At 37.5% G+C, this 26,523-nt stretch overlaps 1 protein-coding gene across 4 annotated transcripts in view; it reads left to right on the top strand.

The window, feature by feature from the left end:
* Positions 1-26,523, top strand: part of ZNF385B (zinc finger protein 385B) — a 156,856-nt gene that overhangs the window by 25,687 nt on the left and 104,646 nt on the right. For 2 of the 4 annotated variants that reach the window (XM_041403370.1, XM_041403369.1), the window contains exon 2: positions 5,960-6,262. In XM_041403370.1, the coding sequence (XP_041259304.1) occupies positions 5,962-6,262 (301 nt within the window). In that variant the 5' untranslated portion in view covers positions 5,960-5,961. Of the gene's footprint in view, positions 1-5,959; positions 6,263-9,701; positions 9,829-14,086; positions 14,145-26,523 lie in introns of those variants that run through there. The other 2 variants (XM_041403373.1, XM_041403372.1) reach the window with 2 other exon arrangements.

The following is a 26,523-nucleotide window of genomic DNA, read 5'->3' as shown; positions in this document are numbered from 1 at the left end:
TGCCAAACAGCTAATGTTTGTGTTGTGAAACAACCATCTGTTTTTATAGTTTGAAGAGAATCTCCTTCAAATGTTAAATGTTCTGAAATGTGCTAGTGAAGGGGCTGTCAGCCATTTCTCATCATTCAAAACTTTTCATGCACAGTGAAAGCAAGCTGAGTTTCTATTCCTCTATTTATTGATAAACTAGCATCAAAATTAAAACTAAATTACTTAGCCCAGTTTGGTCTGTATACTGTGACCAATTGTCTTAAGAAATAAAAATGTTTACTTTTCTGAACATCCAATTTTTACTGTGACTTGGAATAAAAACATTCCATGTATTTTGTAAGCAGAGATGAAATACATAACCAAGAGTTGATCAGATATGGATGGATGGATAATAAATTATTTGACAGGTGGAGATGTTGCAGAATGTGATGCCTCCTTGAGGAATTTCAGAACAAGATGAGGATTAAACATGGCAGTTCTCTGTTTGGGTTTGTAGTGAAAGAAAGAGGAACACATCTTCGGAAACCAAACAGGTCCCTTAAACATATGGGGGATTTTTCAAGGCTGGCTTCAAAAGAGTCTCTAGTGCTTTTTTTAACTCTGTAGGATACTGTGCACAAGGCACTATGCATATGCTGTTCACCACAGTATCCCAAAAGAACTTGTTGCCCAGATGGTGCAAACCATATGCCTCTTGATAGTTTATCTGTGTTTGGGAAATACTCTCTCAAAATACAAGAAAGGTCATAAGACTTGTAAAAACAGCTCTAATGAATTTCTTTTAAATAATGCTCTGGAGGTATTCAAAGTTGGTTTGTGTATTTTTTGGGGTTGGGTTTTTTGTCTTTTGGGAGATGTGTGTAAATGTTTTATGGAGAGATGAGGAACTAGGGAATCATAGTTGCTCAGTGAGACCACAGCTCTTAAGGCATGCATGCAGACTTCACTAGTTCAATGCATAGATAGTTTTTCTCCATTGGAGATGCTCAAGGGGACTACAACACAAGGCTGGTCCTGTGTCTCTCTCCTCCAGCTTCTCCCAGCTGTCTGAATGAACCTTTTTGGAAATGTAACAATACAGAAAGCCAGTTAATTTTGGTTTTTGTTCCTGTGTCTTCAACTCATTTGATTATTTCCAGAGGCTAAAGGAGAAAATTTTCTTTGCCCATATGTAAGTTTTTAAAATACGTTTCATTTTTTGCTTACCTGGCAGAGATCCACAGAAGAAAGGCAGTCTAATTACATTTCCAGCACAGTGGTTCTTTGAAGTACGAACTAATTAGGAATGGGCATTGCAAAAGTTTAGACCAGCACTCAGAAAAAGAATGCATCATGTAACCATCACTAATTCATTAGGATAACCAAAGCTTATTTCCTTTGAGTAAAGATTTGCACGTTCTCACCTACAGCACTGTACTATATATAATACTTCTTTGTAGCTCCTCTGAAAGCACAACTCTGTTTAAAAGTAAATTAGCCAGCCAAATTGAAAGGCTAATTGCCTTGAGCTTCAAGTACAAAGGATATCCACACTTAGATTTCTTTACCAGCTGTAAGAGGCTGAGGGAGATGTGTTTTCAGAAATCCTAACAGGGTATCTCATTACACTTCAGAATTTTAATGTGGTGTCATAAATCACTAACTTATTCTTGCTCCAGTATTGTTTGCAGAATCCATCGAGATAGATCAGTTCTGTGTACTGGGGAGGAAACATGATGGAGGGACAATCCTATTTAGTCTGGTAACAGTTTATGTCAAATATCTGAAAAGGTCTTATACTTTACACTGCTTCCTCTTATGATTTTGATCAGAAGAAAAATTAGTGTATCTGGTTTGATTCATAACTTGTTTTTGCAAGAGAAAGACTGATGGGGCACACAATCTCTTTACAGACTTAACATTTCTCTGGATCATTTCAGCTGGATATATGGGTGCTCTTCTGTGTTTCCTGCTTTGTTTTTCTTGTTTTCCCATTCTCCCCTTTCAATTTTTAATTGAGTCTAATCCTCACTGAGTAAATACAGTGACAACCTTTGCAATGTGTATGTCCAGTGTGATTCACAGAATCACGTCCTTTTTGTATGGATCATTTTAGTTTGGGGATATTGTTATGTGTCAGCTGCTGCTAAGACTTGGCTTACACTGTGCTGTATTAAGGTTATACACAAGTAGGAGCTTGCAGGATTGATCTAATGTATTTTCTCCATATGAAAATTCCCAGCACTTCTGCCTTTTAATGAATTCTTGTTCTTACTCTTAAACCAACTTTTAAATACTTCACAATCCTACCTATAACAATAACTCTAAATTAATTTTTGGTTTCACAGAATGTAATGATTGTGTATCTTCTCTTTATTCTCAGCTCACTGACTGTAGTCTCAAGTAGCTGCTTCTGTTACATGATAATGCTATTGAGCTATGTGTAAACCTGAGGAATGAAATGGCTCTGTTTCATATTTGACTCCTGGTGGGTGAGAACAAGTACCACCCAGAACTCTTCACAATCTATCTGCAGGAATAGGCTCTTCCTGAAAGAAAAAAAATCACTTGTTGGATGTGTGCTGGCATAAATTTGAGTGATTAAAAAGTTTAGAGAATAAGAACAAAGAAGTTGCTTTGGATTGTGTGGTTTTTTTTTTCCTATTACAAATTAATGTGTATGTACGTGTTTCTTCCATAAAAGTTTAAAGCATTCGGATATACAGCCTTCTAAAGAAAGGTTAGCTTTTACAAGATAAACCTCATTCATGGTGACATTCTGCACTGACTCAATGCAGAATTGTACTTGTTCTGGATGTTCTAGAACCAGGACATTTCAAAGATGTGTTTTTCCAACCTGAACTTTAAAGAAGAAAGGAAGGAGATGGAATTTTGAAAACAATGGACATTTTTCCTACGTGTAATAACCTTTTTAGTTTTTGAACAAATACATACACCGCAAGATGTGCTCATTTATGGTAAAATCTGTATTACTGTGTGAAAAATGGCCATATTTTAAAATCTCAGTGCGCGTTTGCCACCAACATTTTCTTTTTTAAAACTCTGGAAGAGACTAAACAAAACTTTTCAAACACAAATGATTTGCTTTACCAAATGTTCAGATCTCCAAATCCCAGGAGGGTGAGGGCTGGCATTTCTGTAAGGAACAAGCAGATTTCTGAGGCTTGACATGGTCTTGTCTCTGGCTGCACATACAGGTTCTCTCCAGGGTTGGACTGGTCAGTATGCTGCTGCAAGCCCTCCTATGCTCAGTGTAGGCATTTTCTCAGAAGTGATTTGCATCTGCTGCTCCCATCAGTTGTTGAGAGGTCATGGCTGCTTATAATCAGGCCACTTTTTAATTTAGATGCGGAGCTTAAGGCAACAAAGGTTGTTTTAAAATTTCAGCTTGTGATTTTTAATTCTTAAATTAGTAGCAAGAGATTGCTTCAAGGACTCATTTGTCCTGTGTATGCAACTTTGTATTAAAACTGAATTTATGGTTTTTTTTGTGTGTTTTTTTTTTTTTTTTTTGTTTTTTTTTTTTTTTTTGGTTAAAACAAGAGTGTACCTTGGCAGTGATTTCTTTTTATTTGTTTGAAGGTTAATTTTCATTCTGTACTGGCAGCTGGGATGCCTAAGGGTGCAGGTGCAGCGTGAGACTCCTTGCTGTGCTCAATTGTTCTTTCTGGGTGCGTCCATATTTATAAATACTTTTGGTGATGTCAGGACTGCACTTTTGAGGCAAATGTTCTGATTTTCCCCACGTACCCTGCTTTGTGCCATAATTGAGCAGTCTCAGACTTCACCAAGGTTTTGTTCCTTTGGAGGAAAGGAAGCAGAAACATGCAGCCCAGGAGTGTTATGTGTCTTGTGCTGCAGTTCTAATGCAGTACCAGCCCAGTGCTTTCCAAAATATCCCTCTTTGGGAAGGCTTTGGTGCTCTTACAGGCAGCTCCATCAGTCTTCCTTCTGCTCCATGCACCTTCCTAAGGCAGGTGTTTGCCTCTGCCAATTTTAAAGGTATCCAAACCAACTGAGCTTCATGAAGATCTTACAGATGATTGAAATAATTGCTGAATGATGTTTTGGTTTTTTTCTGTCTGCAACCAAACGTACAAGATTTCTGACAGGCCAGGAGTTTTAAACTGTAACATATTTTATTCTACAATGGTTTGTATGTACAACTTGTGAAAGAATTTTTGTTTCAGAACATTTTACTTCAGAGAACAAAAGCCGCAACAGTGATGTTGAAATTAAAATTACGGAAAACAAAGGGACTAGGGGAGGTTATTTATTGTTTGAAATACATTGACAAATAACAAATACTGGAGCTCTAAGGAGATTAAATTTTCAGATGAAAATGTTGTCTTAGCCCAGCTGAGTCAAGGATCTTGGTTGCTTGCCTTGAAATATGAGACTTACACTTAAATGATTTAGTGTGACAGTCTCTAGCCCAGGTTATCAGGATCCACCAGTGTTTTGTTTTTAAATTAATTAGGTACCTGTGTGCTATGACTATTTTTAATAATCAGTTTTATTTTTATTTGATGTGAGTTATACCTTTATGTATCGTTAATATTGTTTGTTTGATAACAGAACTGTCTTCTATAAGAAACAGAGACATGAAGTCTATTTACCATACTTGATCAGTGCGTTGTGCTTGAGAAGGAATCTGTGCCAACACCAAAATGTTAAGCATGGGTTTTGAATGTGATGAAATACTCTATCCTACTGTATAGATTACTATTTCTGAAGCTTTTTCTGTGTACAACCCTGTGCCAGAGAACAGAACAGACTTTCTCTTGGTAATAAACTTAACTGGATTATGAGAGGGGTACTCTAGTGTTACTTGTGAATGCTGCACTCTTCTGGGGAGGATTACTGCCACTTTTGGTTTTAATGTCTTTCAGTGCTCCTGCCTAACATAGTGGTAGGTGTACACAAAATTCTGTGCTGCTCTGGTTCCCAGGCTGGAAAAGAGACCTTGTGTTTGAAGTCTTTTGCTTTTGAAACCTCAGCACAGGTGCAGTTTTGCCTGGAAAGTGCTGCTTTTGTGCACTGCTCTCTGAGCCAGCCTTTGGCCATCCAGAGTATTTGGGTGGTGGGGGATAAGAATAAACAACAATTTGTGTAGCTAAGAAAACAGAATTATTTTCTATATGAGTTACCCTAGACCCCCCCATTTCTTCTCTGCTGGTTTAGCACCATAACTTAAATTAAATATTGGCTTTTCCCCTATATAGATATAAAACTGTACTTTGTGCAGCTTGATGAGGTTTTTAATTCTCTAGGGCAAATTAATATTTCAGGCTCTTGGCTTGTTGTTCAGGCACTGTCATTACCATGATTTTGTGTAGTTTGCACAAAACTGATGTTTAGCTGACTTTCCTCTGTACAGTCGTTTGAGTTGTGAAGGTATTGATGGGCTAATACAGACAACATACAATCTTTGTATGAAGCTGAAGATTTGGATGTGTGTGAAAGTGGAAAGGTTTCATTAGTCTCTTTTGAGCAGTCTCAAAAGAGTCTGTCTTCTGGTGTTTCCATAACATTTTTTGTTGGCATCCTTTTTGTTGAATAATTGTATTTGAAGCAGTGGGCACTGCTATAGTCATTGGAAAATGAAAAGCTCTGGAAACACTAAAAGTGTTTAGTAAGGCAGAGGAAATGTATTTGAAAATAATCTTAACCTTTGCTACAGATGCTATAATAAACCTGCTTTAAAATAGAGAGCTTGCTTAACAAAATAATGAGTTGTTGCAAGTTGCTGTGCAGAGAATATGATACATTGCCAGCTTAGTATTTCTGAGCTCTGTGATGTGGCACAAATGCTTTTATTTCTATATTAAGCAACGCCTCTGCCTTTTGGAACCTTATTTGTTAGAACTGGTTGCTGGATCATGCATTACAGCATTTCAAAAAAGAAAATGCAGTTTTAATAGTAAGGTTGCTCTCTAGTAACAATTTTTGTCTCTTTTCTTTGTAGGTATGAAGCGTCCATTAAGTCCTGACCACATCGTTGAAGATGGGATTATGAATCAACCAGCTGTTCTACGGGCCTTTGAAGAAAAAGGACTGAGGAATGACAGACAGGATTTCCAATTAAGCAAAGAAAAAAAGAAGATACTGTTTTCCTTCTGTGAAGTGTGCAATATACAGCTGAACTCTGCAGCCCAAGCTCAAGTTCATTACAACGGGAAGTCTCACTTGAAAAGAGTGAAGCAGCTAAATAATGGAAAACTCCCTACAAGTACAGCTCCTGGCACTTTGTTTGCAAGTACAAGCACAGGTATGTAATTGAGATGTTGGATTTTGGTCAAGAATTCTGAGGAAGCTTTTAAGCCCTACCTTCCCCACTCAACTTAACCATTAAACTTAATATATAGGTTAATACTAGTAGTTAATAATATTTTGCCATGTTCAGAATTATTGGTGTATTTCTTTTCCTGTGAAGCCAGGCAGTATTGAGGCAATATTCCATTATTCCAGGCAATATTTCATTATATGTTGGACCTTGAGATATGGTCTATTTAAAAGCAACTCTTGTGGATCCAAACACTTAGACATTTTGCCATCTGCTTTTGTTTCCAAAAGAAAGTTCTGGAGGGATGCTACATGCACAGGAGAAACTTTTAAATGAAATATAGTAGTGGAAGGATGGAGGAGGAGGGCTGGAATTTAGAGGCTTGGCCCTTTCATTCTTTCTGCTTTCAGCCCTCTGGGTTTTAACCACCCATCCATAGAATCAATTTAAGTTGGAAAGGACTTCTAAGTAAGAAGTATTTCAAAGTAAGACTTTTTACTTACTAGGAAAAACAAAAGTCTTGGGCAAAACATATCTAGCATGCATAATGTAAAGATACAAAGCACATACTATGCCCTTCTGTTTTTTGAGGGGAGTTTGTTTCTTTTTATTTTAGTGTTAGACTCAGTTCATAGCTACTTGAGAAAAATTTAACAGATCTCGAATCTTCATACAAGAAGCTTTCCTAATTGCAGTATTTGTTTTTATTTGCTACATTAAGACATTGGCTTTGGTTTCTTTTATTTTGTTTTGTATAGAAACAGGCAAGCTGCATTGAAAGGTTTAGCATTTTCTTTCTTCTGGTTTTGTTTCTTGTTAACTGAATTTTACTTGTTTTGAAGTCTGTGGTACTGTTCTGTTTGATTTAGAACTAAGCAGTGTGAGAGCATCGCTTGTGTAAGGCCTGTGATTCAAAAGACGAAATTCCTATAGAATGACATCTAAATTCATTAATTGCGAGCATTTGTAAAATAACTGAATATATGTGAGACATTATGATTAAGATTCCTCTGTGTGGACCTACAATGCAAACATATGAAACCACTTGCTATTTTTGTTGCTTTTTGTTATCTGAACCCCTTGATCTGATGCCTTTGCTGTCATTCCTGGGGATCACAGCTGATGCTCTGGCACCATCACTCAAAGAATGCTCCGATGCTCAGAATACAAATATGTTTGCTGGAGCACATGCTTTGGAGTTACTGCATAGCTTGGGAGTCAAAGTTCATGTTTCTTTGTTCACTGATCTCTATATTAGACTATTAGTTGTGTACTAGTTATGCTGGTCTATTTGGTGCATGTTGAAATAAGCATTCTTTTTTTCATGGTTGAGGGATATTGTGTTCATAGCATTTAAAAGAAAGAAATGCCTTATTTATGCTGGTCTATTTGGTGCATGTTGAAATAAGCATTCTTTTTTTTCATGGTTGAGGGATATTGTATTCATAACATTCAAAAGAAAGAAATGCCTTACAATAGACAATTTATTATCACTGTGATGACATAAACAATTCAATATACTCCACAGAACCAGTGGGAGAACAAGACTCACTGAGATGTAGTTCTCAAAGAACATTTTCCAAAAATAACTAGAAATTAATTTTCTTATGAATTGACATTATCCAGGCTCAGTTTTAATCCATGTCCTCTGGAGTGTTATTACCTCTTGTAATGGAGGTCTTCCTTTCCTCTTTCTTCAGCTAACATTGTAAACAGAACTTACTGTGCAGATGGTAAGAGAGCAATTATATTAATCTCACCTCAGCAGTGGATAGACTTTATTCCACATGCAAAGGAAGCAAATAGCCCTCTCATACTTCACTGTTACAGCTGCACCTTTCTAACCAAGCACCTAGTGAACAGTTCAGCACACCTTAGAATACTTCCTGCAAAAGTTCCATCCAGTGTCAGCTTGGAGTTTTCCTAAATGTGAAATCAATAATATTCCCACTGGAAAATGAGGTGACTGTAAAATACATGACTGTAAATTTTCTTTGACAGTTCAGAAACCAGGATTACAGACCTGCCAGAGCTGTCTTGATTCTGTGTGACAGAATTGATGGATCGCTGACTCCAGCTCTCCCTGACACTTGGTGGACTTGGTTATAAATAGAGATGAGACATATTTTCATATTCATTCTGTTTTGTGGTCCTCTCTGAGACAGGTGGCCCTCAGTTGTTAGCAAACGTCCTTTTAATTTTTGATTTCTACTGTGGTTTACAGCTATACGCTCAAATTTGTTGCTCTTAACTTGCTGGTAGTGATCCTTGTTTTACTACTGTTGGAATGTTTAAGATTTGATACCTGGGATTCCAGGTCCTGGCAAGAATGCCTTTAATTGTATAGATGAAGAGCTTTTATACATTTAAAGTCTAAATATAATTTTAGAGATGAGTTTAATGTTACTTCTTTGTATTTAGAGTAAGGGTGCAATTGTCATAGGATTTAAAATATATTTAGCAACAAATTTTTCTAAGAAGTTTCCTCTATTTCTAGTTAATATTGTCTTGCCAGTTATTGATATATACAAGTTCTTTTGCTGTTGTACCTCTACCTGCAATTTAAATTCCTTCCTAGCAAGTAAACTAAAATAGAAAATAAATGTTTAAGAGCCGTTTTTCTTTATATTGCCAGAGTCAAGAAATTAATGGGTTACATTAGGTGATTTTGGTGATTTCATCCACTCATTGAACTCCTTTTATTTACATTGGTGCTGAAACCTGGGAAAAAGGAGTATTCTGCTTGGAAAATACATTGCACGTGGGGAGTCTTCCCTATTGCCTGTGTTAGTGCTTTTTTATTACCAGCCATGCCTACCAGGTCTATTAGTGCAGTTCCAGTGCTGCCCCTCCCGGGGCCATCCCGACCCTTGTGCCAGGCATACAGACGTACAGACACACTCGTACAGACAGCCTGCTGTCAGCAGGACGTAAATGAACTCTCATGAAAGTAAGAAAGTGCGTGTTTGCCTCGCAGCTTAAGTTGGAAATGATTTCATGTATTTCCTACGAAGAAAACGGAAAATAAAGGGTGGTTTCCTGCAGCCTTGGGGAGATGTATTTGGAGTGAGCCTGTTTAAAGCTTCCCAGTGAGCGGGCCTTGCTGGAGCCTGCAGCAGATCCCAGCTGTTCTGGGTACCTGGAATCCACCTGCACGGGCGGAGCGCCCGCTGCTCACGGGGCCCGACCAGAAGTGAGAGCCGGGCAGGAGCTTGGCGTGAAGCGTGCTCGCCTCCTCTGCGCTGCCAGCGAGCTAAGGAGTATTGACTGCCTGATTTTTGGTTGCTGGGCCGGGCGGGGGCGATGCTGGGCGGCGGGAGCCGGGCTGCTCGGCTGCCATCCCACGCAATGGCGCTGCAGCCCGGGCCGAGCCGAGCCGCGCCGCGCCGCGCGGGCAGCATCCCGGCCTGCGGGAGAATGCGGGCTGCTCCCAGCGCCGGCGGGGGCATTCCCGGCACGCTGCCTTCTGTCCCTCCCGCTGCTTCCTCGGAGGTGACAGAGGCTTTGCTCCAGGAATTCTCACGGCTTCCTCCATGGGGTGGTATCTCCTGGTGAGTCTCCTGGTTCTCTCTCCTTTCCCCCATGTTAATGTGGGAACAGCTGGTGTAGTTTTAAGGAAGTGTACTAGAAATGCCTGTCGAAGTCCAGATTTTACAGATCTCTGGAAACGTGTAGGGAAGTTTCGTTTTTGTTACAGAAGATGTCCAGATTTATAAGTGGACAAAGAAGAATCCCTTTTCTCTGAGTCCTAGGCTATTTTAAAGAGCACAAGTGTTCTGGGGCACTCATGAATGCCCATGTGATCTTTCTGCAGGTCTGGCTGGAGGTGTGATTGGCATGTCAGGATGCAGTGTATCCTGGCAGCAGCTCTGCCTTCTTCTTCTTGAAACCTCTGACCTTTTGTGACAGTTTTGGAAATGCTGTAGGACCCTATACCATGACTCTTTGTAAGGAACAGTGCTGCAAGCTGTTGTGTTAACACTGCAATACTGAGGAAATAATCACAGGTTGATTTCCTGAGGTGTTATAAACACACAGATTTGTGATCTGGTTGACAGCAATGACAGCCAGGGATTTGTTAATTGAGCAAGATAAATACGTAAATTACTAGACTTCTGTTGCGTTTGACACTTAAATCAGGTCACAAAAAGGGCCTAGTAGTGGTAGTGGAAGGGTGAAAGTAAAGCAGCAGTTTTGGGCATGGGAGTAGAACAAGGGAGTATGGACAAGGCAGGGCTTCTTCCAATTTTGGCAACAGAGATGAGAGCTTATTTGTCTCTTTGTGCAGTGCCATATAAATTTGTAAGTCTAGTCAACCTATCAAGTTAATGGAGGCAGGGAGGCTTACAATTAAAGAGCTCAGATTATTCTTGATAGGATCCATGGACTATGATCCATATTAGTTTAAAAAAAAATAGAGATAAAAAGTGTGAATAGTATCTTCAGCCAAAAAATTCAAGAGACTATTGATAGACATGGAGAAATTATGCTGAAAATATTCCAGATAGCCTTAGATCAGACCAGTGATGGTTGGTTACAACAGAATGAATCTGCAGTACACTGCTCTCATTTCAGTGGAGTTTTTCCTTGGTTTTTGTTAGAAGAATCTAAACCTAAATGCAGGTTTTTGTATGTAGGGTTTAATCTTAATATGGGCCAAGACTGGCTTTCTGACAGGTACCTTAGTTGCCATCTGAGACTGCTTTGTGCCAACATAGTGAAATACGGAACTTTTCCTCACTTCAAGCCTCTTCATCTAGGTCCTCAATTCCTTCTCAAGGTTTGTCTTTCATTAACCTAAAAAAAACCCAAGGATAATCTGATTTTTATTGCAGAAGATCTTAATGAATTATTCTAGCAAGTACTCAGAGGAATGCAAAGCAGCAACTAAAAGTATCTTTAAAAAGTTTGTGACCTGAGTCCATTAAATGATTGTATGCATTGCTATGGAATTAGAACACAAGTCTGTAGAGAGCACTGTGGGCTTACTCTTTTTTTGTGTTGGGCCAAAACCTTTTTTAGACTGGTAGGTGAGCACTTGTTTTGCCTTCCACGTCTGCTGCCTAGAGCCCAACCTTTGAGCAGTTTCAAGAAAGCTGCTTCTGTGGGGCCACAAAGTGGAGCAACTCCTCAGGGCTTCCCCTCTCTGTCCCCTCCTGAGAGGGAGGTTGCTCCATGCTTTGCTGTCCTACTCGAGGTAAAATCCATTATTCTATTTGTAAAAAACTACAGTCTCACCAAAAAGCGAAACTGTGCCCAATATAATGGAAATAATAACAGAAAGAGTTACATGCCCATAATGGAATGTGGCTTAGTGAGCTGTTGGGAAACTCTTAGTATTTCACTTCTTCCTACAGGGTAAGTTGGCTTTTTTCTTATTCAGTGGTCTCTTGAACAAGATTACATTTGGTAGATAGTACCGCATTCTTTGCGTTACTTGAGTCTCTTCCACCATTTACTGAAGAGATAGGTAATGGTACATAACATTTTTCTAATAGTATGAAATGTATTCAGTATAAGCAATTTCTGTTTTTTCTTTCACAGAAGTCATCATAGAAACATATATGCTGAATTTGAAGAGACCCATCAGGATTATGATTAGCTGCTTTGAAATTAGGCAGATTTATTATATTATTTTTGGGCACTTGGTACTCCTCACAAAATGCTGGTGAGAGTTAATGATGGTGAGAGTTAATATCAAGGCCCAGAACTGACATTAAAATAAAAAATTTTTATTTGCCAATGACTACACACTATATCCGTAATATAGTTCTTTGAGTAGCTGCACTGTGAAAGTACTGGTAAAATGAATAAAAAATATTAAGTAGATTATGTGTGAGCTCACTGGTAGTCTTCAGTCTTCAAAAATTTCCCAATTCCCTAATGGCAAACTGAAAACCATAACTCTTTTGAAGTAGGTGAGAATTATCAGACCAGTTATTAATTTCTAGATTCCATTCTCTTGGAGGTGGGAAACACATTAAGCAAACAAATAAAGTATGTATCTATTATGGAAAAAAAAATGGTTTATAGGCAGTGGTGTCTTGGGTTGGAATGTGGAAGGATTTCAAAATAAAATCGGACAGTGCGTTCGGGACCCTTGGCCACTGCTTTGCATAGATGTATTCTTGTAGCAAAATGCCTTCCTGGACAGTTTAACCTCTCTTCAAGGGAAGTTGTGCTGTGGTAAAAAGCAGCATTTAAGACATCAGAAAATCAGATGTTTTAGAGTCTAGGACCAAAAATACAACTGCTTACCAGCCATGGTTTCAAGCTGAGAATGGCTGCAGGAGTGGTGGTGACACAACTTCTGCTTCAGTTGGGAGCATATCCCTTGTCATTTAACACTTGGGGCATGGCCTGGAGAATGCCTGAAATCAGCTGAGTTGATGTTGCTGCAAGAATTTCTTCACTGCCTCACTGGAGGATGTGATCCACAGTTTAGAGGTGTAGACAGCTGAGATGGAAAGTGATCTATAAAATCAGACATTTTTATTCATGTGCATTTCTAGCCATGATTTCTGTATTAAAACTACTGGAAGAAAGAAAATAATGAAGTCAGGTTAGTTTATTATTTTTACCTTGTAAAAGGAAAACTGATATCTTCACTGTATAGTAATTTTTCTCATCTGGGATCAATCTTGTCAAAATTTCTCTGATAGTTGTCTCATGACCCAGCAGTATATTTGGATAACTGTGCAGGTACTATAATAAAAAACTCCATTTTTCCATTTCTTCAAAGCCTAGTTATGGTTACATCTGTCTTATGCTGTGTATCTCTGGGTCTGAGTATGCACAGCAACACATGCTCTCTTACCTTTCTGGGGAAAGAAAACCTATGAAGTACCTGAAAAGATAAAAAAATATGTGCACTGTGAGAAGTCCATGTGGGAGTAGGAATTTAATAAGCCGTGGAGGTTTTTCATAGTAAGTAATTTAAAATTACTGCTTTTTTGAAAGAATAAAGAAATTGGTCATGCAATTTGATGCTTTTAACGATATTTTTATTTTGGTAAAAATAATTAATCTGCTAGCCTGTGCAGGTCTTTGTTGGGTCTGCATTCTAAATGTTTTCACCCAAATATTTATTATACTTTTTAATGGATATCCTGGTTTTTAATATGTAATAGACTTCATCTGTTATGTGGTTAAAAAATACTTATTTCATTTGCATAATTTTGAATTAATCTTATTTAGAAAAGCTGCAAGGAATCATTAATTTTTATTGCTGGATTCCCCCCCACACCCCCACCCCCCTAATAATGAACCTCATCACAATACAGGCTGCTCATTCTCCTCTGTCTCGTGTTCATTGTAAAAAAGACAGAGCTATTTTTAACATTTACACAGTCTAGATAGATGATTCCTCGTTCTGTGTGGTTTGGAGCTGAAGCTGTAGAGACTTTCATAATCATATCCTTTTATTTTTTTATGGTTTGCTTGAATTTGATCTCTGTAGCTGATTCCATGCATTGATAATGAAGGCTTGGGTTGCCTGATTCTCAGCATAAATTCAGGCGGACTTCTAGTTTGACAGGGCTCTGTGTTTCAGTACGCGTGAAGATACAGAACTGAAATTGCTTTGCTTTCTTTACAAATGACTCAGAGTGTGCTTGTCCTTCCCTAAAATGTTGCCAGCGTGTGAAGGATTTTCAATGAGCAGTGCAATAAGCCGGCATCTGGGAAGGTTTGAGGCTGCTCTGGTGTAGCAGTGAACTGTCACACAGATGATCAGGGCTGGAGCCAACACTCCGTAGCACCGTAGATCATATTGGTCACATACTGGAAGTTTTGTTTATGTAACTTGGTTGCTGTTTGACCTGCTTAAATAGTATTGCCATAATGTGGAGTGGGCTTCCCAGTAGAGGTGAGTCTGTTTTTTATTATTAAACTCCCTGGAATTGCTTTGTGCTACGACATTGAGTGGATGCTTACATGTTTGGCATTATTTCTGTGTGCAGTGCATTTCTGTTTTAGTTATTCCAGTGGACAGGATAATAAAAAAGGCAAGGCATACAATGCATCTTTTTCTTTTCTTCTTATTTCAGTATTAAAAGTAACTAAATGTGTGGCAAGCTCCCTTTCCTTGCTTGCTGTTTGCAGAGGGCATCTTTCCAGTAGGTGACTTCCTATGCGTTTTAAATATTTTTTGAATGTCAGTGATGCTGTGTTATTGTTGTAGAAAGAAGCTTATTAGCAGTGTGAATAAATATCTCTTACCAGAGCTTTCTTTTTGGCTTGTTAAATCTCAAAGTATAGTTACAATGATGTGTGAAACACAAGAGCTGTCGGATTCTCCAGATAAACTAAAAAAGTAAAGAATGAAATAAATTGTATACTGGGTTTGACTTATTAGATAGGTCTGTCACTGTTAATATTAAAAGTTATGATCTGTCATGCCCAGAACAGCTTCCAGTAATTCATTTGCACTGACAGCTTTCTTTGAGAAGGGTATAAAATTACTGTCGCTTCTCCCTAACCAGTTAAATTTGAGATTTAGTGCAGCAAGTTTTATTTAAGGAAACAGTGTGCTAAAGGTAGCCTGTGAAGTTCTAGTAGCAAATCTTTAAGCTTGAAAATATTATCATAAACTAAACAGACTTTGTACTTGTGTGTTTAAAAAATAGGGGGTTTTATTGAGAATTTCACCTATAGCAGAACAAAAAAAAAAATTAGTTCAGCTGAGTTACTTATTAAACACTGCTGTTATGTGAATATTGAGTTGGTGAGGTGAGACCTTGTATGATGATATTTGTGTATGCTGATAGTATTTTTTTAACAAAACAAGGAAATACATTGGAAAATATTTATTAATTTTTTTTCTTGCTGTAGAAATGTCTGTGCTTACTATGTAAAGACTGCCGTGGTTTTTTTTTTTTCTCTTCTGAGGAACTAGGACAGCTCATGCTTTTTCCTGCTAAATATATTTATGAGGCAGCTGTTTTATAGCTTTCAGCTCCAAAGTTATAGATAAGTGTGTATTTGTTTGACAGAAGATTCGAGAATTTCCATTTACTGCCAGTACATGTAAAGCTTGGCTAAGCAGACTGCATCAGGAGCACACACCATTTGTATTAGCCAATCTGTCTTTGCAAGTCCCAGGGCCACTATCTTGCTAGAAGCCACTGTGTGCTTTTGAAAGCATGAAATTAGTTTTATACTGAGCACATAGTTTCTCATTTAGCAGTTCTTTTTATGGTAATGGTCAATTTGTGGTTCCGTGCCAGAATTCTGGTGTTCTGTCAAAGCTGATAGCTTCTGCTAAGGTGTTCTTTGGAGATAAAGACAAACAAAATCCAAAACAACACCCCCCAACAAAAATGCAGTTTGTGGTGGTGGGGGATCCTAGGGAGATGCAAATAAAAGAAAGTTCTCCTGAATGACCCAACTCTTGACATTGCTGATAGCATTTTGGAATTATTTTGTTGTAGTATTTCAGAAAACATTTGTCATTCATGACATGAAATTATTCAATTAATTGTCACCTTTTTATATTTCATAAGTTTTTTTGTTTGCTCTTTTTTTCCCCCTGTGACATGTAAAATTGCTATCTCTCAATGCTAATTTTCTCTATGTGCTTATTAAATAATTAAGGTCAAAATGCACTTGAAAAATGTATATGAAGCACCCTAAACATTCAGGATGATTTTTAAATAGCATCTTTAGAATACCTTACAAGCTTTTCCCTTTCTTTACGAATCTATAGAAGTCAAAACAAGTTGTTACTAAAACCTTTGTAAAACCTTTTTTTAATATATATATTTAAAAAATTGATGAACCAACTTACTTTTAACCTATGCCTTGTTCTTGGCAGGTGTTGTTTTTCTAACTATGCCAGATTCATGACTTTTCATCACTAGAAGCTATGCTTGATGAAAGGTTAAGGTGGTTAACATTGTGCACTTCACTTGGGTTACTCTCCCTAGCCTACATAATTCTCTCTTGTGTATTGGCTATTTAAAATAACATTGTTTTAAATCTGTGTCTTCACAATTCTGACTTGATCCTGAAGTAAGCATTTGTAATAATGCAATATTTGCTTCTTTACTCAGCTCTATCTGCAAGGAGCAAAATTTGGTGTTGCTTTTTTTTTTTTTTTTGTGCAAGATGTCTTTGGCTCTAGAGTTAGTAGTGCTGAGTTTCTTTTAAGTGCTGAGGAGAGATCCTGTTCCACCTACTGTTATGCCTTCCTGGCATAAGAAAAAGCTGGAGGTCGTAGTTCCCAGAAGTTAAGAAGTAAATGTAAGCTGGTGCACCTGTTTTTCCTTACTGCATCATCATGGAGGAGAAGAATTAGAAGCTGTGCAGAAGACTGCCCTTTGTCACAGGGATTTGGAAAGCACAGCAGTCCCACTGCAACAAAGCTCCCTTTTCAAAACCATGTTTGGATGTTTCTGTAGTCGGGCAAGAGATGAATACTGGCAGCTTAAATATATATTGTTGTCATTTTAGGAACTTTGAGTAAATTTGCTTGCTACTCTTCAGTGTGTATTTAAATGCTACCAGGCAGAAAATATTATGAACATTTGGAAAACAATGTGTGTGACATGTTGATACCATGGCATATAAAATTTGTTTTGTCTAAGTGCTTGAGCTAGAATGCCTTTCTTTGTCCTTTTATTTTTTGGTAATTCTTTGTATCATTATGAATATAAGCTTGCCAATTTCAACCTGGTTGATTCTTTGTTTGAAGATGGTTTTTGCAAGATCCTTTTACCCTTAAAGATTTTGCATCTTCTCCAAGTGTCTTTATTGCTGCATGTTTCCCCTCCTGCCATTTCGTATTGGTAGTTCAAGTGAGAGACAAGATTTGGTGTGTTTGTTGTGCTGGACAAAACCACTTCCTGGTGTGGAGCTCTATTGCTTCTGTGTCCATTCTCTAGCTATATCTGTATCAGATTCTCAGTTATCACATGGCACTGTAATTTTAATTTCTTCTCCTTTGGAGGACATCAGTGTTAAAGTATAGTGATCTTTTGCATTTTGGGAGTTTTCAGGATGCAGCAGCTTCTCTACTGCCAAGATTACTTTACAAGGAGATTCTCAAGAAGAGGACACAAAGTTAAAAGGAAAAGAAATTATTGGGGAAGTGGTGTGTTGTGAGCAATTCGATGTTAGTCACTTGACTCTGGGATCCAAGTCTAGCTAAGCTCTCAGTGGAAATTTTAAAATTTGCTTTTTTTTTTTTTTTTTAGTGGAGGTCACTGATGAATCCTGCCAGAGGAGCTGAGTGCACTGAGAGCTTTAGTTCATTGTAGCAACCCTGTTGAAGATTCACTACTGAAGCTCAAGTTTATGTTTTTTCCTGTCTGTAGGTTAAAGAGCCAGAGATGTTCTGGAGGTCTCACCCACAATGTTCAGCCAAGAAATTATCTTTTTTTTTTTAATATGGTTTCTGTTCTCTTGTATTTTGAGCAGTGCTCATAACATGACTCTGAAGGGAAAATAAACTGAGCAACTTCCCTCTTTCACATATGTTTTTTTGTTCCTGTAAGGATGTTTTTTAAAATTATTTTTTAGTTGGAAGTGAGGAAAGCTGGGTGTGTTTTTATCTCCAGAGGTGTAAGGAGAGTGCTTTTGTATTGATACCAGCAGTCAGGGCAGATGAAAGTCTGAAGTCCTTAGCCTTGGGTAGGTTCAATACCTACAGTGAAGTGTTTGTGTCTCTGACTGAGTAGTGCAGATCTTAGGAGGAGATGAGGAAAACTTTTTAATGCAGTGTGACTAGAGGAATACAGCTTCCTTAAGGCTTGAGGCTTTAAAATTCATATAGTGTGCTACAGGAGATACTTGAGGGAAGGGATATGGCTATGAAAACTCATTGGACAAAATCTTCCCTTTAAGCAACTTGTGAAACTGTCAGACTTTGGGCAAGATTTTGTGTTACAAGGTCTTTGGTAATACCACTTGTTAGTGTATGAGTTGCTCTGGATGATGTAGGAGGTCTGTGTTCAGATCACCTGTGTTCAGGTGATGAAAGGATATTTCCATGTCAAGGGACTTCTGAGGTTACTGTGGTGTATTCAGTTTTGGATTTTTTTGCTTGGTTTTGCTGTTCACGTTGGTACTGTTTATATTTTCACTGAAGTAGAAAAGGCAGAGCAGGTCTGTGGTGTGCGAGTTTCCCTTTTGCTTGTTTCAAGTCTTCTGTGATGACAGAAGTTGAAACACAGTGCCTGGATTTGTAACTTCCACCTCAGTTTTCAGGGGTCTCAGTTTTCTTCAGGATATTTCATAGTAGGGGTGGAGAGATGAAGGGGAGGTGAGAAATCTATGTAGGAAGTTCTTAAAATTGTCTGGTTTTCTGCTCAAGCTGGATTCAGAATTTTCACACATGTGCATCTCCTTTGGCTCAGACTTGAGTGTTTGCCATGATGACATCCTGAAATGTTGTTGTGACTGGGTATTTAAATATGATCAGAAATTGAGGTGCTTTTTTTATCAGGTGATCAAACCTAGGTGGAACGTGGAGAAAATGAAGAGGTGAGGAAGATTCATAGCCTTTAGAGTGGCACATCTGGATAAAGAGTCACAGAAATCACTTCATCAAGAAAAACCAGACTAGTTGGAAAGGAGAGAATGTTATTGTTAGGAATTGCAATTCATGCATTGTGGCCAGGTTTGTTAGTGGTACCATTTGAGCCTGATGCATCTCTAGTAATGTTCTGAATAGTAAAAATCGATCTATTAAGTAATCATTGTAGTAACCTCTTTTTAATGAAACACAAACAGCACTTAGCTCCTGTGTACCCAGGCTACTTCTGAAAATAAGATTTAAGCTTCTCAGTCACTTTGGCTGCTGAGTTAAGGATGAGACTTTGAGAAAAGCCAAAGCTGAAACACCAGGAGGGTATTGACTGGGGACTAAATCTTTATGAAAACAGCCACAGGTTTTGGGCATTTAAAACATGGTTATAATGAATGGAAAGTGGTATAGTTCCAGATTTGTTCTTGGTATCTATTGACAGAAACAAGGACAAATCTAGCAGAAGCAAGTAAAAATATTGTTGTTCTTTTATTTTATCAGTTGCAAACATTTACTCATTTTAATAATTCACCCTATCTAATAAGTATTTCTCCTTCATGGGAAAATTGTCTTTTCTTTCAGTCTTCCTCCAAACAAACAAAGCAACTTTGTTTCAGAGATTTTCACTACCTTTGCAGAAAAAATATTTGACTTGATTTTGTTCGGTTAAGTGTATATTAGACTTCTACTCTGGTTGTTAGTTATTGCAAGGTATCTACGCTTAATGTGTTTATTTTTTGCTTAAATTCTTGGTAATTGATGGAATGCCACGCACATACTTTGCCTTAGACTAAATTCAGTTGCTTTATGGATTTTTACAGTTTTGCTTCAAAAATACTTGTTATGATTATCCAGACTTGAAATCAGAGGATGAATTGGGCAGATAAAGCTATCTGTATTTTTAAAGTATTTCTGCTTTATACTGCTGTCCTCATTTGGAAGCTTGGTGTTGCTTTGATAGATAGCACACTACCCTGACTGCTTCAAGTCATTCCTGTGCAAGGTTGATGCAATGCATCAAAGCTGTTTTAACTGCTTTAAATAACCAAGATAAGAATCCTAATCTCAGGAATTGTCGTTCATTAATTGAGTATCTGCAGAGTGGAGAGCAGGGCTGTGCTCTTTCTGCTGGTTGCATGTTAACAGTCTGTGAGTCTCATCCATCCCGTGCCCGGGGTGACCATTCCCCGGACCGAGAGCCGTGCGCAGGGCAGCTGCTCTGGCCCCTCTCGAGGGGCACCTGCTGTGCCCGTTCAACACTGACCCCTCTGTGGCAAAAGCAAACTGCTGGAACAGCGCTAGGAGTTTAGAAATACATGGGAGTCTGGATGAAAAATGGCAATTTTAATTCTGTCTTGAGTGGTCAAGTACATGTAGCTAGAAATTACATATCCTAAAATATGTCATAATAGCAGCTTTTAGTAGGCAGCTGAGTGATGATAAATGGCAAGAAACTGCTGTGCTATTGTGCTACCTGGCCTGACATTGAAATCCCTTTACTCAGTATATTATTTTCTAGGCCATCTATTGCATGAACATGTTTACTGCCTACTTTTAATAGAGTTCTTAGGTCAGGAGAAATTGTTATGCAAAGTCAGGGTTTCAGGAGTTGCATAGTTGGTAGAACAGCCAATAACAGTGCAAACACGCAGAGGAGGAGCCTTTGAGGAACCATAATCACTTAGAAACTTTTTTTTCCCCCTTTCTTCTTTTCCCTTTGATGTTGTTGCTGAATGCTAGTGGAGCATGATGGTACTGCTGTGGTGTGGAGCAGTCAGCTGCCAGCACAAAGCAAAGTCTCAAGGGACATATACCAATTAACTGAAAATAATGAGAAAATTGTTATTGTTACACTAATCAAAGTTAACTTTTACTAAGAAATTTGGAAGTCAATGCATTTGTAAGCCATGTCTGGTCTAGTATGACAGTTCTGGTATAAGCAAAGTCAGAATCAGTGCATCCACTGGAGCTCACAGACTCTGAGGACTGAAGGAATTCCCAAGCCCTATCTATTCCACAATCCTGGACAAAATAATCTCTAGCATTAATTCCTTTAGGAGAAGAAATTGCTTTCCCAAATATGCAAGTGTTTGCTGTAAAGTCCAATAAATCTGCAATTGAACTAGAACACATTATTTAGAGATGCATTCCAGTTCAATTTGAGGACTTCAGGGTGTGATGAATTTACTCGGTTAGGCTGCTGAATTGTTTAAATAAACCTTTATCCTTGCAGTTAAGAGCTGTATCTTGCTGCCAATTGAAATTTTCTGATTATGTGCTAGGAGGTCCCTTTTCCTCTCTACTATTGAAGAACCTCCATGATTAGGTACATTCTCCTAATAAAATGGCAAGGAATCTTGATTTCAAGTCCAACACTTGTTTGTATTAAGGATGCAATTACAAGCAGGGATTGTGTAACATTTGAAAAGGTTATGTATTACTTTTTTAATAACACGATTTTACATCAGTGGCCTCAGTGACTCGCCGATGAATCAGAATGACAACTTTTTCTCCACAGTCGTGGACTGTTGGATCCTGGTGTTTAAAGTCTGCACGACACACTTGTAACTGGAACAAATACTCTTTCAAGCAGGAGTTCATAAAGCTCTCTTTCTTTGCATCAAGTTAGAATCATGATACTGATACTTCTCCAGATTTTCTGGACTTCTGTTGTCTTTTCCTCTCCTCTAGTTATTTTCAGCTACCAGGATCAAGCTTTTCTCTGTGAAAAGAGAGTGAAAGAGTAATTTTCCAGTTCAAATTCCTTTCTTATGCTATGGACTGCTTGTTTTGCTCCTTTTCAGAGGCTGAACTCCGTTCCTAATACTATATCTTAAATACTGAAAGGCAGCTATGTAGCAACTCTGTGTCCAGTGCTTGGTACCGTCTGAGATGTGCTGTGAACTTTGTCACTCAAAGTTATTTTACCAATTCAAAAAGAAAAAATGCATAATATTTTAGCTTAATAGAGATGTAGGGTTTGTATTGGCATAGCTTTATCTGTTTTCCTGTACATGATGTGTGCTTATCATGTTGCCTAATTTTCTTGGTAGTAGTTTCAAAAGCTTTCATTGATCAAAAGCATATCTTCAGTGAAGACAAAGTGGAGGAGAGTCTAATCAGCTTGTAATTGACTGTGTATATGATTTACCGGACAGATGTTTCCTTACAGTTTTACCTAGGATTTGGGCCAAGAATATCTGTAATCTTACCATGTAAATAATTTTGTTGAGCTTTTGGTTTTTGCATACATTTTGCATACACTCATGCTCATTAGCCATTGTCTTTTTCTCATTTCATTGTATTGTTTAGAGACAATATCATCCAGAATTATGTTCAGACTATTATCCTTGGAATGTCTTTACCTCCTTTGGAGCATGTCCCCAGCAGCTACATCCATCTACCCACAAAGACATCTTTCTGTACTTTGTGGGAAGAGTGGGAAGCATAGCATAAGCATATTAATTTATTTGGACAACCAGTTCCTGCATGTTTTACCCTTTTACATGAGGTTAAATGCTTACAGTTGGGTTGCACAAAACTGTCTTGAGAAGATGTACTGTTAACAGGCTTGCTCCTAAGGCTGTGACTGTAATACTAATATTTCTAATATTCTGCAAGCTGGTGTTCAGTATTTCTGATTCCAGAGAGTGTGCTGCCAGAATATGTTAGTTAATTTTTTTTTTTTTTTTTTGATACTAAACTTTCTCCCACAGAAGTGGGAATGAAAAGGCTCTATGAATTTAAGTATTGCTTGGAATTTATTTCTGCAGATTACTTGAAACTTGACCTTTATCTAAGCTCTTCTCACTTCTGGGTCAGGATATGTGTACCTGTATTTAAGATTTTGAGAGTGCTGCCCATGGATAAATCCAAAAACAACATGGCTTGAATTAAAGAAGAACATTATTTTGTAGCAGTTTGAGCATTTTCACTTTAGATACAAAAACAGAAGTAGAATTCTATTTTGCACATCACTGAATGTCTGGCAAAGTTGTTCACTCCTGAACTGCCTGCCTTTTCTCCTGCTTTGTAAGCCTTCCCTCTACTTTCCCCTTCTGAAGTCAAGGAGTTACCTCAGGTTAGTTGTTTTTTTTTTTTTTTTTTTTTTTTTTTTTTTTTTTTTTTTCTGAAACATCATCTTACAGGAACTGTTTTAGTTCAAATTTTATGTAGTCACGAGGTAGTATTTTCTCCCCTTCTCTTAGATTTTTCTTTTAGCATCAGGGTTTGTAATTGATTTTTCTCTACAGTGAAGTAAAAATGTGGTGTACTTTCCTGTGGCTTACATTCCTTTAGCTGAAAAATTAACTAAAGTCTAACTTTGAAAGTTTGATTTCTTTTTCTTTGGTAAACAACTATTATTTTTTAATGGACGCTTTTAATAGAGGTTGCTAGTAACTGCTGAGAAAAAATGCTTTATTTTTTCTTTTTTTGTAAATAAAGCATTTATAGAAAGATGAAAATATTTTCATTCTAATTTTTCACAAACTTGGCGAGCTTGGATTGGTTCCTCTAAAATGACAGCACATGGAAGTGTTTTTCCTCTTTCATCATCTCTCAGTGGCACATACATCTGAGGCTTCTGATCTTTGGCTTAAACTACTGTTAAATTTTCATTATAAATGTGCCACCTACTGGAGCAAAAGGCCCATCAGCAAATATTTATTAATGTTATCTTGTCCCAGACACATTTGCATAGTAATTTCTTGCTAGATTCCTGTGCTTATGGTTGTCAAATCTACACTGCTTTTTGTCAGCCTCACCATAGGGTATGAAAATGGTAATAAGAATTGGAGGGGATGTGGAGCATAAAGGTTTAATAACATGCCTTGGAAAAAAACAAAAAAAAAGAAGAATTGATGTGCTGAATTACAATGAAAGATACCTGCCTGAACCTAATGTCCAGTAAAGGAATCTTAAATTCATAGGTACTCTAAGTATTGATTTCATGATGTAAAAAAACTAAACCACCACTTAATTGTTCAATGTAGCCTTGCAGCAAAAAGAAAATTCAAACAAGATTTTAGATTATGCAGTAGTTTTTTGTAGTTGTTTTAAAAAAGAAAAATCTTTTTTCTTGTCTTGGTATAGGATTAATCGTGTTCATCTTTGAAATGAGAGGCATTTTGCTTGGAACTTGGTGTCTTTTGTGTTACCATGATGAAATGAATGATTATTTGTATTGCATATATGTCTTAAGAGTTACAGTTCTATTGTGCTAGACTTACTACAGAATTATGGAAAAGACTTATTCCCAAAATTTTTAAATCTGCCTTTGAAACATAAGGCATTAGGCCAGTAGTGCAAACCAGAAGAATAGAGAGGTCTAGGAAAAATTTCTCTCCTAAACTTAAATTATTTTCTTGATGTTTCTCATGAAAGTGAGTGCTTTTTTGGCAACACTTGATTCCATCACAGTAGATAAATGTCTAATATATGAACAAAACAAAAAAGAGGAGCTTCCTGAACACTAATCTGTTTTGCTGCATTAAATATTAATCTTAAATTTATTTGTCCTGTAGGACAGTCTTTGACTTAGGCAGGGTTGTCTTTTTATTAATTGGGCTAATCATGATGTAGCTGATATGTTAAAGAGACAGCTATAAAATTTGGTGGTTTTCCTTACGCAAGTTGCTGTTTTCTTTCCATGCCTTGCAAGTACAGCTCAGCCATGAGGGCATTTGGTTTTGAAAAGGAAGAATGAGTCAAGGAACCACCCTCAGAAAATGAGTGTGCAGTCCAACAGGCTATGAAAGAGGAGACAGGGAGCCAGGAGCTCTCTGATCTCCTCCCATCTCAAGCTGTGGTGCATGTTGCAAACACGCAGGTCCTCAGTGTCAAATGCAGAGTCCAACCTATACTTACTAAATCTTACACTTCCATTATACTTCAACCAAAATATCATTTACTTAAATTTGGAGTTTTTAACACAGATTTGTAATGATCATAATCAGTGTCCTTGTACACTGCCTGCTCCTTCTTTTCATCTGTTTAATCCTGTTAAACTGTGTTTTGCTCTGGATGTGTTGGGATGGTGTTAGATATTTATTTGGTCAATATACCATAGATAAATGAAATGCAAGTGTCTGTGACAGACTGTCAAGGATGTTGGAGTGACTGCTGATAGGGCTCTGTGGCACACTGGGATGGCACAGTAATTGGCAGGAGATGGTAGTACAATACTTTTCTTCAGGTCTTTAACCTGTTTTTCTGTGTTCAAGGGGGAAATGGAATTTCCTGGTCATAGGTATTATGTTGCCTAAATTATCTTTTCTTTATTGGATAATTGAATGGCAAATTTAATATTTCTAGGTTTTACGTTGAGTAGTCCTGCTTATGAAAAATATAAATGACTTTTTTTTTTCCTTCGGTAAGTGATGATCAGAATGTGTTGTCTGCAGTTCTGTGCAACAGGCCAGGGTGTTTGTCTGGCCTCACTCCAGGCAGTGAACTTGGAGTGTGCTTGGGGCAGTGCTTCAGGAAGCATGCTGCTTGCAGAACAGTGCTCACATTTCCATTGGCTGGACAAGTAGGAACATCAGCTGGAGTCATTAATATTGTTGTCTTTAGGGGTGCCTGTAGCTGATCTGCCTGCTTTCCCAGAATAGGACACTGAAGCCAGTAAATAAGGCAATAAAATATTTCACACCTAATAAATTTCATAAACCAAAAGCAAATAAAATCTAGCAGTTCTAGGAAGAACACAGTTGTTCCAAATGTTAAGAGATTAAGGTAGTATAGACAAGACAAGGGTAAGAAAAAAACCACTCCTGTTTTTATAGGAGGAGGTAAAGATTGTATCTCAGGAAACTTCTGAAATGCTTTAAAATGCTTCAATAATGAAAAAAACAGAAAAGGGAAGTACATCCTAAGCAACGTCTGAGAGTAAAAACATTTTAAGTACATGAATGTTACTCAACAAAATATGTGGCTACAAGAACATATCCCAAGGAGATATTCAAAATAAGTAGAATCAATCATTACAGAAAAGAAATGTAATAAAAAAAAAAAATCAAGTCCCGCATGAATTTTTATGGGCATGTGGAACGGATTCAAAGCCTGTTCCTTCAAAACTGGGCTTTTAAGAATAAATAAGTTAATTTTCTGTTATTTACTACATTAAAAATGTTGTTCAAAGCATGATTTCTTTTTGTCAGAAATTATTTGATTATTAGTCTTTTGCCTAATAGGTTATATCAGCTGTCCTTAATTTTATCATTTTTACAGGGATATATATGTTTTGACATAGTATATGGACATGTAACATTAAAAAATAACTAAAAATAATTCCAGAGTACATAACTAAGGTGGGCAGAGAAGTGATACACTAGTCATCCTAGTGTATTATAAATTATTACAGGGAATTACAATTGGAGTTGTGTATATTCATAAAAAAACAGCATAAATTATTTGGTTCTTACTTCTGTTTGTATCCTGTTATGTCCAAGCATAGGAAGGTTGGAATTTTGCTTTGGAATATGCAAAATTCAGGATAACAGTCTAGCAAGAGTGGAAGGGATAGGCTATTTGAAGTCGCTGAGAGAAATATGCAATACTTGGTTGTCTTTCACAAACTAATGTGGCATTTTACTTTCAGCTGTTAAAAATATGACAATTTTTGTAACATTAGCATAAACTACTAAAAAAAGTCACTTTTTGGAGGGACATCTGGAAGTGTTTTGAAAGTCAAAGGCCCAGACTTTTGGTTCCTGAAAAT

Source organism: Onychostruthus taczanowskii, unplaced genomic scaffold (genome assembly GCF_017590055.1).
Source record: "Onychostruthus taczanowskii isolate IOZ18803 unplaced genomic scaffold, ASM1759005v1 scaffold20, whole genome shotgun sequence".
Taxonomy (NCBI): Eukaryota; Metazoa; Chordata; class Aves; order Passeriformes; family Passeridae; genus Onychostruthus; species Onychostruthus taczanowskii.
Note: the sequence above shows the minus strand (reverse complement) of the source record. Positions and strands in the feature narration are given on the sequence as shown.